The sequence below is a fragment of the Aegilops tauschii genome, chromosome 7, assembly GCF_002575655.3.
Source record: "Aegilops tauschii subsp. strangulata cultivar AL8/78 chromosome 7, Aet v6.0, whole genome shotgun sequence".
Taxonomy (NCBI): domain Eukaryota; kingdom Viridiplantae; phylum Streptophyta; class Magnoliopsida; order Poales; family Poaceae; genus Aegilops; species Aegilops tauschii.
Window position 1 is genome coordinate 600,648,456 of NC_053041.3, and position 12,473 is coordinate 600,660,928.

General features: G+C 48.3%; 2 protein-coding genes across 2 annotated transcripts; one reads left to right on the forward strand and one right to left on the reverse strand.

Moving 5' to 3' along the window:
• The first annotated feature begins 3,773 nt into the window (after positions 1-3,773).
• LOC109738340 (uncharacterized) lies at positions 3,774-6,383 on the forward strand. Its single transcript, XM_020297440.4, has one exon. The coding sequence runs from the start codon at positions 5,213-5,215 to the stop codon at positions 6,194-6,196; it is 984 nt and encodes a 327-aa protein (XP_020153029.3). The 5' UTR covers positions 3,774-5,212; the 3' UTR covers positions 6,197-6,383.
• A 4,416-nt stretch (positions 6,384-10,799) lies between these two features.
• On the reverse strand, positions 10,800-12,247 carry LOC109738339 (GDSL esterase/lipase At5g03600-like). The gene is made up of 4 exons (XM_020297439.1): positions 11,941-12,247; positions 11,541-11,821; positions 11,160-11,436; positions 10,800-11,032 (listed from the first exon to the last, which is right to left on the reverse strand). Exons 1-4 carry the CDS (start codon positions 12,245-12,247, stop codon positions 10,800-10,802), a joined length of 1,098 nt encoding a protein of 365 aa, XP_020153028.1.
• Between the last annotated feature and the right edge of the window lie 226 nt (positions 12,248-12,473).

Below are 12,473 nucleotides of genomic sequence, written 5' to 3' on the forward strand. Positions count from 1 at the left end.
CAGATGCATGGGCAAATTTTATTCATTCAGGGAGGCCATCTAATTTTTGCTCTTCATGCAAAAAGAGCCAAGGGAAACGTCAAAAAATTGGAGGGAAATGTACTTTGAATTTCGAATGTACTCCTAGGTACGTACTCATCTACATCCATTCATTGCTTGATTGATTTTAGTTCTTCCATCATTTTGCTGGGCTGACAGCGGGCACCACACTTCTGTCCCTCTTGTCTTCCTAGATAGATATCGGGTACTACTACTGGTCTATTGTCTAGTTAAGGCGTAGAGCTAACTTGTTTGTTTCGTTATGTCGCCACTAACCTCACTTTGATTAACCTGGTAACAAACAAAAAATACCACAAGGTAAATCAAAGGGTAGCAATGGCCATGCATGCATGTGCCCAAGGAGGTCTGTGCAGAGGCAGAGAGGGATCTAGAGGCCGAAAGAGCCTAGCTGCTTTTGACACTAGCTGTGTGCCTCTGTTGGTGAAAAAAGCTTCATTTTGACTTCAAGGCAGATAGATCTTACAGTGATGGCAGAAGTCACACTGAAACACAGAGGCTCCATGTTTGTTTCTCTCTTTCTGCCACTGTAATCCTGGTCTGCACATCTGACCAGTGGCTAGAGATCGAACATCGCAACATACAAATAAACAGCAAAGATTATGCGCACACACACATATACTATATCTTATGCTCTGCGATGCAAGGGCGAGATCGGGCAGGGCATGCAGCAGGCGCGTGGTAAGCGTGCAGGAGCGTGGTGTGTCCCCCTCCGTTTGTATCACCGGACATGGCAGCATGGCGGCCATTAAAACTTTGCAGGTGAGCTTGAATGCCGGCCGACGTGGCTACGTACGTAGGTGACCAGCTGCATGCACATGCTAAAAATGGCGCCGCACGCTTCGCTTCCCTTCGATCGCGCGAGGGGGCGCATCTCCTGCGTCGCGCCGTGATGCGCTAGCTGCCGGTGCATGCATGCCCTACGTCGCTGCGAGCTTCTGCTACGCCATAATACGTACATTTATTTGCAAATTTTATTGCTCTGTCATCTTGGATACCTGTAATTTTATTGTTCCCCCTTTTAGCCAACTTTGTCTGTTAATTGTGCTGCTATACATACGTGTGTGAAATTGTCACCACATCATCGCTAAAACTGCTTCCAAAATGGCGCGCCAGACATGATTTAGATGGTTTTGATCTTGAGGGACAGTAAAACTATGGTATTGGACTTGAGGGATCGATTTTTGCATTGGCAATTGTCGAGGGACCAAAAGTTCACCTTTTATTTTTAATATACATACACGAATATCAGAAATTTGCAAAGAGCTCCCTTGTGGCGTCAGGTACAAACACCCCACATTACACCTTCTCCAAATTGATGGCTAGCCAGGCCAATGCTCAGCCTACCAGGACCTTCATGGTGACTGGCTTGTGGGCCTCCCCGGGGTTGCAACCTTGCTGGCGTTGTTTGGTGTTCGATTAGCGGGGTTTTTTAGTCTGAAAAAAGCGGGTGCTTGCCTACGTAATATTTTTATTTGCGTGGTGTAGTATTATTGTTGTTAGCCAGGAGCTGCTATAACGCTCTGCTAGGCCGGCCCATAACTCCCGCGCTTAGAGCTCCCGCTTGAGGAAGAAATTGACGTTTTCGCTTTGAAAAAAAAACAGCTCAAAAAATGGTAGGTCCTGGTTCCAAAAAATGAACTATTGATCTTTGTCGTTAAACAAGTATAATATTGTAAACAAAGTTAATTAAATTTTTAAAAATGATAACAAATCTGTAAAAATAGGTTCCTGGATTTTAAAAAGTGTTTACAAAATATATATATATTCGAATTTCTAAAATATTTTCACATTTTGAAAATGCTAATGGATTTTGAAAATGCTCATAATTTTAAAAAATGGTCACGAACCTATAATGTGCTCATGAATTTCAGAATATTCACGAATGTGAACATATTCGTGAATTTAAAAATCTTATTAAGTTTAAAATTGTATGTAAATTGAAAAAACCATGAAGTTTGAATACATTTAAATTTTAAAAATCATTCATTAATTCAAAAAAAGGAAGAAGAAAACCCTTTTCCTTCCTTGAATGATTCAGTTTTAGTTTGTTCATGATTCTGTTACACTAGTAATTTCTTTTCATCCAAAAGGGATTTATATAGATCAATACATGAGACTGCACGCCATGTAAACGCGCACGTGCTCATATCTGACCATACACACGATACCATAGTGGTCATGTAATGGCACAGTTGATCACAAAAAGGATGAACATCAGAGACTGGACTTTTGTCGTCGAGACGTTGAAAGGTTTGGTTGTGTGGCTAGTGTTTAACGAGTTTTTATGGATTGTATCTCATGTTTTTATTTATTTATATGATCTATGAAACGTTACTGCTTATATAGCAGATGATGTTTAAACAAATATGTGATGCTTGTGGTGTTTGATAGATCAAAGTAAATTTCAGCTTACGGCATGCCGGGCTTTGGTAATTCGCGAGCCCTTGCACTGACTGGTGGTGCATTTAGAAAAAATGCGAGATGACTAGTGGTGCATGTATACCCGTACTCGGTCTTTCTCAAAAAAGAAAAACGTGAATTGTGTTTGCTACCTTATCTTTGTGATCCACTTACTTGGCACTAAGAAATTAGATGGCCGTCCTCTTGTACAAGAAAAATGAAAAAGATTAACCTGCTTTGAACAAAATTCTCCTGTCGCAGCTCTGAAATTGACGAGGATCATGCAGAAAGGAAACGATGGGACTCGCTGCAGGCTGGGCAGCGCAGCGCGCCAGGGTCCATCTGACAGCTGACATTGGGTGTGGGATGATCGAGATGCACCGAAAATTATTAAGGCCCTGTCCCATGGTTCAGCTCACGGTGAAGCGGCGCGGGCCCACCTGTCAGTGCTTCCACACAGCCCGGTATATGTGGCATGCATGACACGGCCACATGAACCATTTACCTTCGTACTAACTCCTATTTGCATCACCATTTTTTTTCACAACTCCTTTGCAAGTTGTGACATTGGATTCCTGCATCGTCATTCATTCTGTTTTAAATTTGGTCTGTAATCAATTCTTCAATTGTTTTTGCAGCAGTACTAATTATGCAAGAAAAATCTGTTGAATATATATAGTTTTCTAGTCGGTGGCAAGAGGACAGATCCATGCATGTGTACAGAAAGCACCCAGCGATGCAAAAATTGATGGGATCATGGGAGCCATCTGCTCTAACAAGCAAACATGGCGGCAATTAACCATACTTGTCCTTATATAAACCTTATATACAATAATCTCCCCCGCGTCGCCTAGGGTAGGCGACACGGGCGGCAGCCCCCAACTGCGCCGCCGCCGGGCCCCCCTTCTCCAGCTAATCCCCTCGCCGCCGCCGGAGGCCACCACCGGGCGAAGCCCGCGTCGTGGCGGCGGCGGCGGGGCCTTCCCCCGTGGCGCGGCTCTCCTCTCCCGCGGGGCCCCGCGGTTGGCGGCCCGGATCCATGGCGGTGGCCATGGCTGGTGGCACGCGGCGCAGCCTGGCGGCGGGTGGCACCGGCGTGGACAGGTGGGCCACTTCCCTGGCCATGTGGATGGCGGGGAGGTGGTGGGCTTCGGCTGCGGCGGCGGTTCCTCGCTCGATGATGGTGGCCATGGTGATGTTCGTCCTCGACCCCGATCTACTCCGATCTGCAGCGGATCCAGCCCTTGGTGGCTTCGGTCACCGTTCTTGGGTGCTGGCCTTGCAGATCCGGTGGCTGGAAGGGTTCCGGGGAATCTCTTGGCCGGCGTGGCGGCCACTCCGATGGCAATGCCTTTGGGTGTTGCTTCCCTCGTTGGAGGCTTCGGAGAGGACCTCCTTCCTTCCACCCCTCCCAGGAGCTCAGGTGAAAACCTCAGACCCCCCTGTTCGAAGCGACGACGACACCACGGTGGCGTGCTCCTTCCTGAAGGCGTTGCTCGGGGGCTGCTCAAGCGGCGGCGGAAGTGGCGGCGGTTCGGTGTCGACACATGCATTCTGGTCAGCTTCATCTTGGAGGTTGCGGCGACGTAGACGACGCTCGTCTGGTGGAGCTACTGCCGATGGTCGAGGCATCGTCGGCAGTCTGCGCCATCAGGTTTGGGATGCTCAGGGGGAAACCCCAGATCTGGGTCTTCCGGATCGGATGATGATGGCGTTCTATCGCTTTCCCTTCTGGGGGCATCGTCTTGGAGCAAGTGTTGGTTGGAGGGGTGGTGGAGCGGTGTTTCATCTCACACATTGATGGCGGCGGAGATCGATGGCATGGCGCTGTGGAGACTCGGCGTCCGATGCGCGGAGATGGGCTCGCGCAGGAGGAGGTTGCTGTCTGGCGTCATGGTGACGTCGATGGCCGAGTGGCCAGACAAGGTAGAAGCCTCAATATGATCTGAAGACCTGTGGAAGATGGCGGCGACGACACACGAGTGCGTCTGACCGGATTGTGCCCCGGACCCGGTATGTGGCTCGGCTGGGGCTTCCGAATGAGTTTCGGCTTCCGGCTTTTGATGTTAGGCTTAGGTGAGTGGTTTGGGTAGTGGCCCAGCTAGCACCCGTTCATCATTTTGGATAGGAGTAGCGGCATATGTTGCCAAGATGGTGGATTCAGGCACATTGTTGTAATACTTTGTAAGGTCCTCGAGAATAATCAATAAAGTGGCCGTATGCATCTCCCAGATGCAGAGGCCGGGGTCATCCTCCTTTTCTAAATAAAAAAAACCATACTTGTCCTTGCTACTCTATAGCAATACAGATCATGCATGCATCGCCCTGGTAGCTAGTACTACTAGTCTATAGCAATACAGAAGAACATGCCTTGGAGACTAGCTAGATTAACTTCACTGTGCTGCTGTAAACATCCTTCTGCACCACCTGTATGCAACTGTAGGTAGGTAGGAGGAGCAACATTCTACTCACTAGTACTAGTAATTAAGTATTACATTAATCACCGTCCATAAACACTGTAGAGCAGAGGGCAGAGCACGGTGGAGCGAAATTAACCCTGGTGCAGTGAAAATTCATGCGCCGGCCCCTGCAGCCTGCCTGCCTGCCGGCTTCCTTCTGCTTCTTGCCGCTCCTCATCCGTCTGATCTGATCCGTATTTATCCCTTTTTCTGCACAAGAGAGAGAGAGATCATTGTAGTAGTAGTAGTAGAGAGAGAGAGAGAGAGAGAGAGAGAGAGAGAGAGAGAGAGAGATGGAACATGGAAGCTTTAGGAGACGGGAGGAGGGCCGCGATCTACTTACTCGATCCAAGAGTTTCACCACCCTCTCATGCATTCCCCCCACAATCATTTGCGCCACCCCATTTGCACTGCCCTTCTCTCTCTCTCTCTCTCTCTCTCTCTCTCTCTCTCTCATGGCCTTTGCTTGTTGCCTGCATCTAATTCTGTTCCTTGCTTGCTTCTCCTTTACTTACTATTTAGCTACTCCCCCATCTCCTCTCCTCTCCGCTCCTGCCTCCTCCCTCCTCGTCCTTCACGCTACTACTACAAAAGACCATGCACAAGCAAGCAGAGTCACATCACACCACTGGCTAGCGCCGCAGCTCAGGCAATCCGATCGCTCCCATAAACTATTTCTTGGATCCCTTGAGAGAGGATCTAGAGCAGCAGCAGTGGGATCTGCGCGCGCAGCAGCTTCGATGGGCCTCGACGTCGCGGAAATATCCGAATTGGCGGCGCTCCAGCCGATCCAGACGGCCGTGGGCGGCGCGCGGGGCACGGGAGGGCCGATGGCGGACGATGGCGCTCCCGCCGCCGACACGGGCTGCGTCACACCGAAGGCATCCATGGCGAGCGGCTCCATGGCCATGCTGCCCATTGCGCCACTGCAGCAAGACGACGGCATCGACGTTGGCTTCGCCACGCCGCTGGCCACGGCCACGGGTGGAGAAATTGGGCCGCGAGACGGCTGCGGAGCGGGGGCCAATGCCGGCGACGAGGGCAGCTTCACCACGCCGACGACGGCCGACAGCGCGCTGGTGCCGGCCACGGTGTGCCCGCCTGCGCCGCGGAAGTCGGCGCCGGTGCCAACGAGGAAGCGTGCGCCGCTGCAGCAGCGGCTCTTTTTCTACCCGGTGCCGCACGATCTGACCACCGTCTTCGTCGCCGTGCCGCAGCGCCCGCCGCCTGCCAAGAAGATGCGGGCGCACATGGTGGAGTCATCCGTGCCTACGTGAAAGTGTGAGAGACGCACGTACATTCCCTCAGTGTCTTGTAAATGCAGTTCAGCACTTCACATGCATGGTGGGGAATGCTGCAAACTGGTAGTACTACATACGTACAAACTAAGTCATCAGTTGTACATAATTTAGAAATGCAACAATGTAGGAGTTCGACATCAATGTTCAACGCAACAAAATGAAAGCACTGATGGTGTGAAAGCAGGCTGGTTCAATAGGAGAGTACAAAAGGGAACTCAATGATTGTTGTCGTATAATAGCATCTACAGTCGGACTTGGCAAATTCGATCCCTCAAACGTCTGCGGACATGCCCGGACACGTCCACCGGCACTGACCGGGCACTCCTCAAATAGTGTAATCCACATCCAGACACCTCAATTATCATATTTCAAATTCATACAAACTCATGGAACTACGTCGACGCGCACGCATCGTCCGGCTACTCCATGAACACTAAACTATAAATATGCCATCGGACTGCTAAAATTTAGCATGTTTTGTTATGGTGGGGTCCATCCACGGCTGCCCTTGCCCTTCCCGGCGCCCTTGCCGTCCTTCTTGCGGAAGTCAAAGACGCAGTACGGACAGGGGCGGAGCCAGGATTTCAGCATGAGGGGGGCGAGACACCATTGTTGACGCAAATGACAGAGTATCACAATATATTAAGTCTCACGATAGCATCGATGATAATACATAAAATTATTGTTTGGAACTATAAAAAATATACTATTAGTAGTAATAATGTTGGAGCTTGAAACTGAACCAATTGGATTGAAAAAGAATTTACCCCATTTGTTGTTGATTCTTCCGCTTCATCTTTGACTAGTACAAATAGACACATAATTACTAGACTAATTTACTGTTTTATATGAAACATTAATTAAGCATAGTAAGGTCTTTTTATCCAAAGAAAAGTCTCACTCCCTCTGTTTTAAAATAATTGAAGCTCTAAATTTATTCTAAGTTAAACTTCTTCAAGTTTTACCAGTTTGTAGAAAAATATATCAATATTTTGAAACACCATAGCTTTATTAGAATCTTTAAAAAATATGCACACTATGTATATTTAATTTTGTAGATCTTACCATATTTTTCTATAAACATCATTAAACTTAAATTAGTTTTACTTAGGACAAACGTAGAGCTACAATTATTTTAGAACATAGAGAGTAATAACTACTATCAATGTAATATACCTGCATCTATCCTGCTCACCCGAGATCTAGATCCGCCAGCGTCAAGCCGTCCGCCCATGCCCGTGCGTCAATTGCGTACTGCAGATCAGCGGTGGACGGTGTTGTTGTCGTGTCGAGTAGCGGCCAGAGACAATGGCAAACACCCTAGACCCTAGCAGTACAAGCAAGCGGCGGCGGCGAAGAACGCCCTAGGAGAAGTGCAGAACACGCATGTACGTACTGACGGATTAGGCACTGGGCCGAGCTAAAAAATAGCTAGGCACAACCGTCGTACATGGATTGTTGGGTGGGCTTCTCTGCTTTGGTGCTGGTCCAGTTAATTGTTTCTATATGGGCTTATGTTACGCTCAAAAAGAAATGGGCTAATTATGTGATTAGCCGCGGCTGTTACGCACTACCTGCTACAAATCGTTGAGGGGGGCGAGCGATTGGCAGGGGTCTGACCCCTGCTCGCCCCTCCCTGTCTCCGCCCCTGAGTACGGATTGAGCCGGATCTGCTCGTCGCCGGAGCTGTCCTCCTTCTCCTCCTTTGGTGGCAATCCGGCCATGGCACAGACCGCCCGGTTCTACTCTCGGACGAGGGCGCGCGTGTTCCTCCGCTGCCATTTCTTCACAATGCGCGCGTGGATGGCTTCCTACTCTGCGGGTGCCCGCGCCGCCGCATCAGCTACCTCCGCCGCCGCCATTTCCGTCGCGATACGGGCCTCGGCGGCCCTTATCCGGTCCTTCCCACGGCGGGTAGCCCGTTCCCGGTATGCAGTGGAGAAAAATCAAAACTAGCACCCCCTCGGCCACGCGTGGGCCGAAAAGGGTGTTTTCGGCCTTCCCTTGGCCGAAAAGGACTTTTCGGCCGTGCCGTGGCCGAAGAGGTGCGTACCAGAGCCGAAAAGACCTTTTTGGTCAGCAGTAGGCCGAAAAGTTCTTTTTAGTCAGGAGTAGGCCGAAAAGTCCCTTGGGCCCACCTTTTCACGTTAACGGTTGGCCGAAGTTGCATGGCTCCACTCTTCGGATTACGTTAGGTCGAAATGTATTTTTTTAAAATTTTGGCATATAAATACTGTGCAACCATTGCCCATCTTAGACATTTTTTCAAATCTTTTCAAGTTTGTAAAAAAATCATGACTATTTTGCAGGCTGGCCGTCCAATCAAAGGAGCAACCTGAGAGATGTAATCCCAGGATCGTCGCATTCCCGTTGCACCAAACAACTCCAGGGTTCGATTTATGCCGAGATTGATAAGTTCAGGGTGCCAACAACCGGGATTCAGAGTTGGGGGTTTGGTTTAACTAAGCTCTACAAGTTCAAGGTTTAAAATAGACTTTTTCCGGGATTCGCCAGAGTCGAGAGAGGAGCAACATCCACGTCAAGCCTTGGATGCCAAAAATGGATTTCAGTACTTACGCAGACGTTAACATACACTTATCCCTCGTGGCACATCCTATCCCTATGTGCACATGTGTTAAAGTTTGTGTTTGATCCCTAATTAATGGAATTTGGGTACAACCACTCTCCTAACCATCGAACAACAAGTGTATTCCCCTTGTATTAAACTCCGAATGGCTTCAAAGTGGCCACTACAATGTTGCACATGTTGGGGAATGCTGCAAAATGGTACAATACTCATATTTACAAAGTGACCACTGCAGTATGGAGAGAAGTTTACTCCTCGGCACACTTGTGCTAAATCTCTAGATGGAGCATCCTTAGGAGCGTTGAGAGCAGCACACAAAGAGCTCTTTGTTTGATGAAATGCTAGATGCAACCGAAGCAACGGGAGGAACCAATGGCAGAAATGGAACTATCAATAAATACATTATCTAGAACAATTCATCGCAAAGATTAAAGGCTCTAAAACGCAATCAACAAGTTCAGATTTTATTTGACTCCGACAATACTCATATTTTTTTAATTATGAATATTCTTTTGAAATTAACTGTATTGTAATAGTTATTTTGCAATTTCTGTTAAGTTTGTGAATAATATTTTAAATTTGTGAATGTTGTTTTAAAATCTAAGATTTAAGAAAAAATACTCTGACCTTTTTGAAAATCTCAGAGCATTTTTAAAATATGTCAACATTTAGGAAATTCTTACAAAAAAATTCAAGAATAACTATAAAAATATATGATCATTTATTAAATTTTGAAAAAATGGGTTACATGTCTTAAAATCAATAAAAAAACAGGGCAACGGATTTTTGGAAGAAGACCGTATGGTTTTTTAGGCAAAACAACCGTATGGTAAAACGGAGGAAAAAAACAAAGGAAAGAAAATTGAGAGGCGGATCCCCTAAACTGGGCCAAAACACCCACGAGCGCGTCGGCCACCGGGCCGTGGTGAACAGATAGGAGCTCTCGTGCGACTAAAAAAAAAAAAACGAACGTTCGTGCTCTGTTTTTACCGGAGTTGCGATGCAATTTCTGCTCCAACTCCTCCTACCATGACTCCCAACGTCCGTCCGTTCGTGCGTGGTCGGGCGTTGGCGCGTTGCGCAGCTGACACCGACGGCACCAGCCGAACCCACACGCGCGCGCATGGTAGGTGGTCTGACACATGTCCTCTCTATGCCAAGCATCCTACCCTACCGACAGCGAGCTCGCTCCTAGTCCTAGTGCCGCGCCGCGCCGTGCGTTTACGTCCACCAACCTGTGGCGCCCTGCAGGCCACGTACCGGCAGGGAGATGAACAGTTGACGTACGTGCCGGCCGCGCGTATACGGCCCCGCAGTCGTTGTAGCGCTTGGCCTTTTCTGCACGTACGCCATGCATTCCCATGCACGGTGATGTAGAGTCACTTCGGAGTTTGGACGCCAGCGACCACGCACCGAGAGTACGTACGTACGTACGCGGTGTCAGTGACCGCAATACGTGCCGCGGAGCTTGTGCAGTGGATGCCAGGCACGGCCAAAGAGGCCATGACGACGACCATTGTGGTTCTTCTGGCACAAGTAACTCGGAAGATTACTTTGCAGATCGATCGATCGATCATGGCAACGTACTTACACTCCGTTGTTACCGAGCGTGCGCTGTCGTTGTCAATCTCGCGCACGTACACTCCCTTGCTACTTCAGCGTACTGTTTGGTGCCCATTTCACATCTCTTTACACGCACGAGCTCGTGCTCGTAGTGAAGTCACTGTCATATGGCCATGGGTTGGTCGTGACTGGGGTATATATTGGGGAGAAAATGTGGGATTATCTTTGGTACGTGGGGATCACGTTGTCCCTTGACGTGACTTGTTTAGTAGGTCTTCACAAAAGAAGATGCAAATACAATATAATATTCATCATGGAATCGGGAAAAATCCCAGTCTTTGAAATACATGAAACTATTAAATATAATCAGAAGGCTGTCATCATGGATATAAAGATCTACACAAATACATAAAGCCCAACTACCTAGGCTCAATTTACAAACTCCCTCAAGGGCTTTTCCAACTGTTTCATGACAGCCTCCCATCCTGCATGGGTCGGATGCATGTCGTCCCAATAGAAAATTTTGCTCGATTTGTCGCACACAGTGTACAGTAGCTCTGCGGATGACTCGTTTTGCTGTCCGCAGTAACCCTTCGAATTCAAACTCTCGCAGCACGGCGATAGTTTGCGTTTGAATTGTTTGGACAAGTCTGAGCCTTTACCTACATTAATACACATGAAATTTAAAATGTTTGGATAAAGTATTTCAAGTACACAATCAAACTCATATAATTAGACTAAGATAATTTTAAAATAATGAGGCGCTTTTGAATGCATGTAGATACATACCTGCCGCATGATCCACAATACTAGCGAAGGCGGTGTACACATCGACGATGTAGACATTCTTCTTTGATGTCATAACTTGTTTGAGATTATCGTTGTGGATGGATGCACCCAAGTTTCCAAACATATCACACGTGGTGTAGTTGTTGGTTCGGGTGTGTGATGGCGTGCAACCGATAGGGTGCAAGTTATTGACAAGAACCTTTGTCACCCCAAGCTTCAACAATTCATCCACATTAGCTGCAATCTCTTTTGTCACCTTTCCAATATAAGCATTAATCTACATCGCATATATGAAAATTATAAGTTAGTAAGATGCACAAACGAATTAGTTGTTCAAATTAGTGCATGCATATATACATTGTGCGTTGATATGATACTCACATCATTGGGGCTACTGAGGCCAATAACACCGGTGCCTGCATAGTCATTGCCGGAGAAGGCCACGAGCGCTACGGAGCGACTCAGTTGATTCTCCGTGATGGTCCCGTCCTTGACCATCTTCTTGAAAGTTTCGACCTGCTTGGCGAGGACGGGGACCTTGTGTGATGTACTGTCCAACACGCCTGCACCACCGGTAGCAAAGGTCATTCCGGATGGGTCGCATGTTTTGTCTGCCGTGCGGGCATGCGCCGGAGGGGCTTCCTCCAATCCCAGCATTGTTGCTGCAAGTTATTAATAAAACAAAGTGTAGGGTTAATTGTGATGCACCATGGATTACAGGATAACATGAGATTACAGTATAACAGAGTACTTTTCTAGGGTAATATAACATAGTACTTACCGATGAAATCGGACTGGATTTTGTAGTTCGAGAAGCGGCCGGACGGAGTATTCGGCCGCGGAAACCCATCGGCATCGACGTAGTTGGAGCCGTAGGGGTAGGCCCATTGCCGCGACATCTCGGTGACTGGTTTGGTCAGAGGGAGGTTCCCGTTGTCGGCGAAGTCATCCCCGAAGACGAAGAAGGTAGCGCTCGACGCCTTCTTCTGATGGCCGCCGGCCGGGGCTGGCCGGGCCTCCACGCCATTGGGATTCAGAACGAGCAGGAGGAGGAGGACGAGGCCGAGGGCGGCCGGAAGAAGCTTCATCGATCCCGGCGGCGCTTTTGCGTCGTTCTACTCTTTCGCCAACGAAAAACCAGGAACGTGTGAAGTGCTTGTCTGCGATGCTCGTACATCATGGCCTGGCCCTCTCATCAATTTATGGAACCACGGACCAGCACAAGAAGTCGATATCGGGCTTGCCAGTTGCGACCTCGACCGGAGTCGGAGTCACGGCACAGTCGGACACGGATTATTGATGGATACGAGTCAT

What these genes read in the sequence shown, in the direction of transcription:
- LOC109738340 (XM_020297440.4), top strand. Translation starts at nt 5,213, where the DNA reads ATGGAACATGGAAGCTTTAGGAGACGGGAGGAGGGCCGCGATCTACTT.
- LOC109738339 (XM_020297439.1), bottom strand. Translation starts at nt 12,247, where the DNA reads ATGAAGCTTCTTCCGGCCGCCCTCGGCCTCGTCCTCCTCCTCCTGCTC. An exon ending in AATCCAGTCCGATTTCATCG is followed by an intron (nt 11,822 to 11,940) that starts GTAAGTACTATG and finishes AATAACTTGCAG; the next exon opens with CAACAATGCTGGGATTGGAG. An exon ending in TATTGTGGATCATGCGGCAG is followed by an intron (nt 11,033 to 11,159) that starts GTATGTATCTAC and finishes GTATTAATGTAG; the next exon opens with GTAAAGGCTCAGACTTGTCC.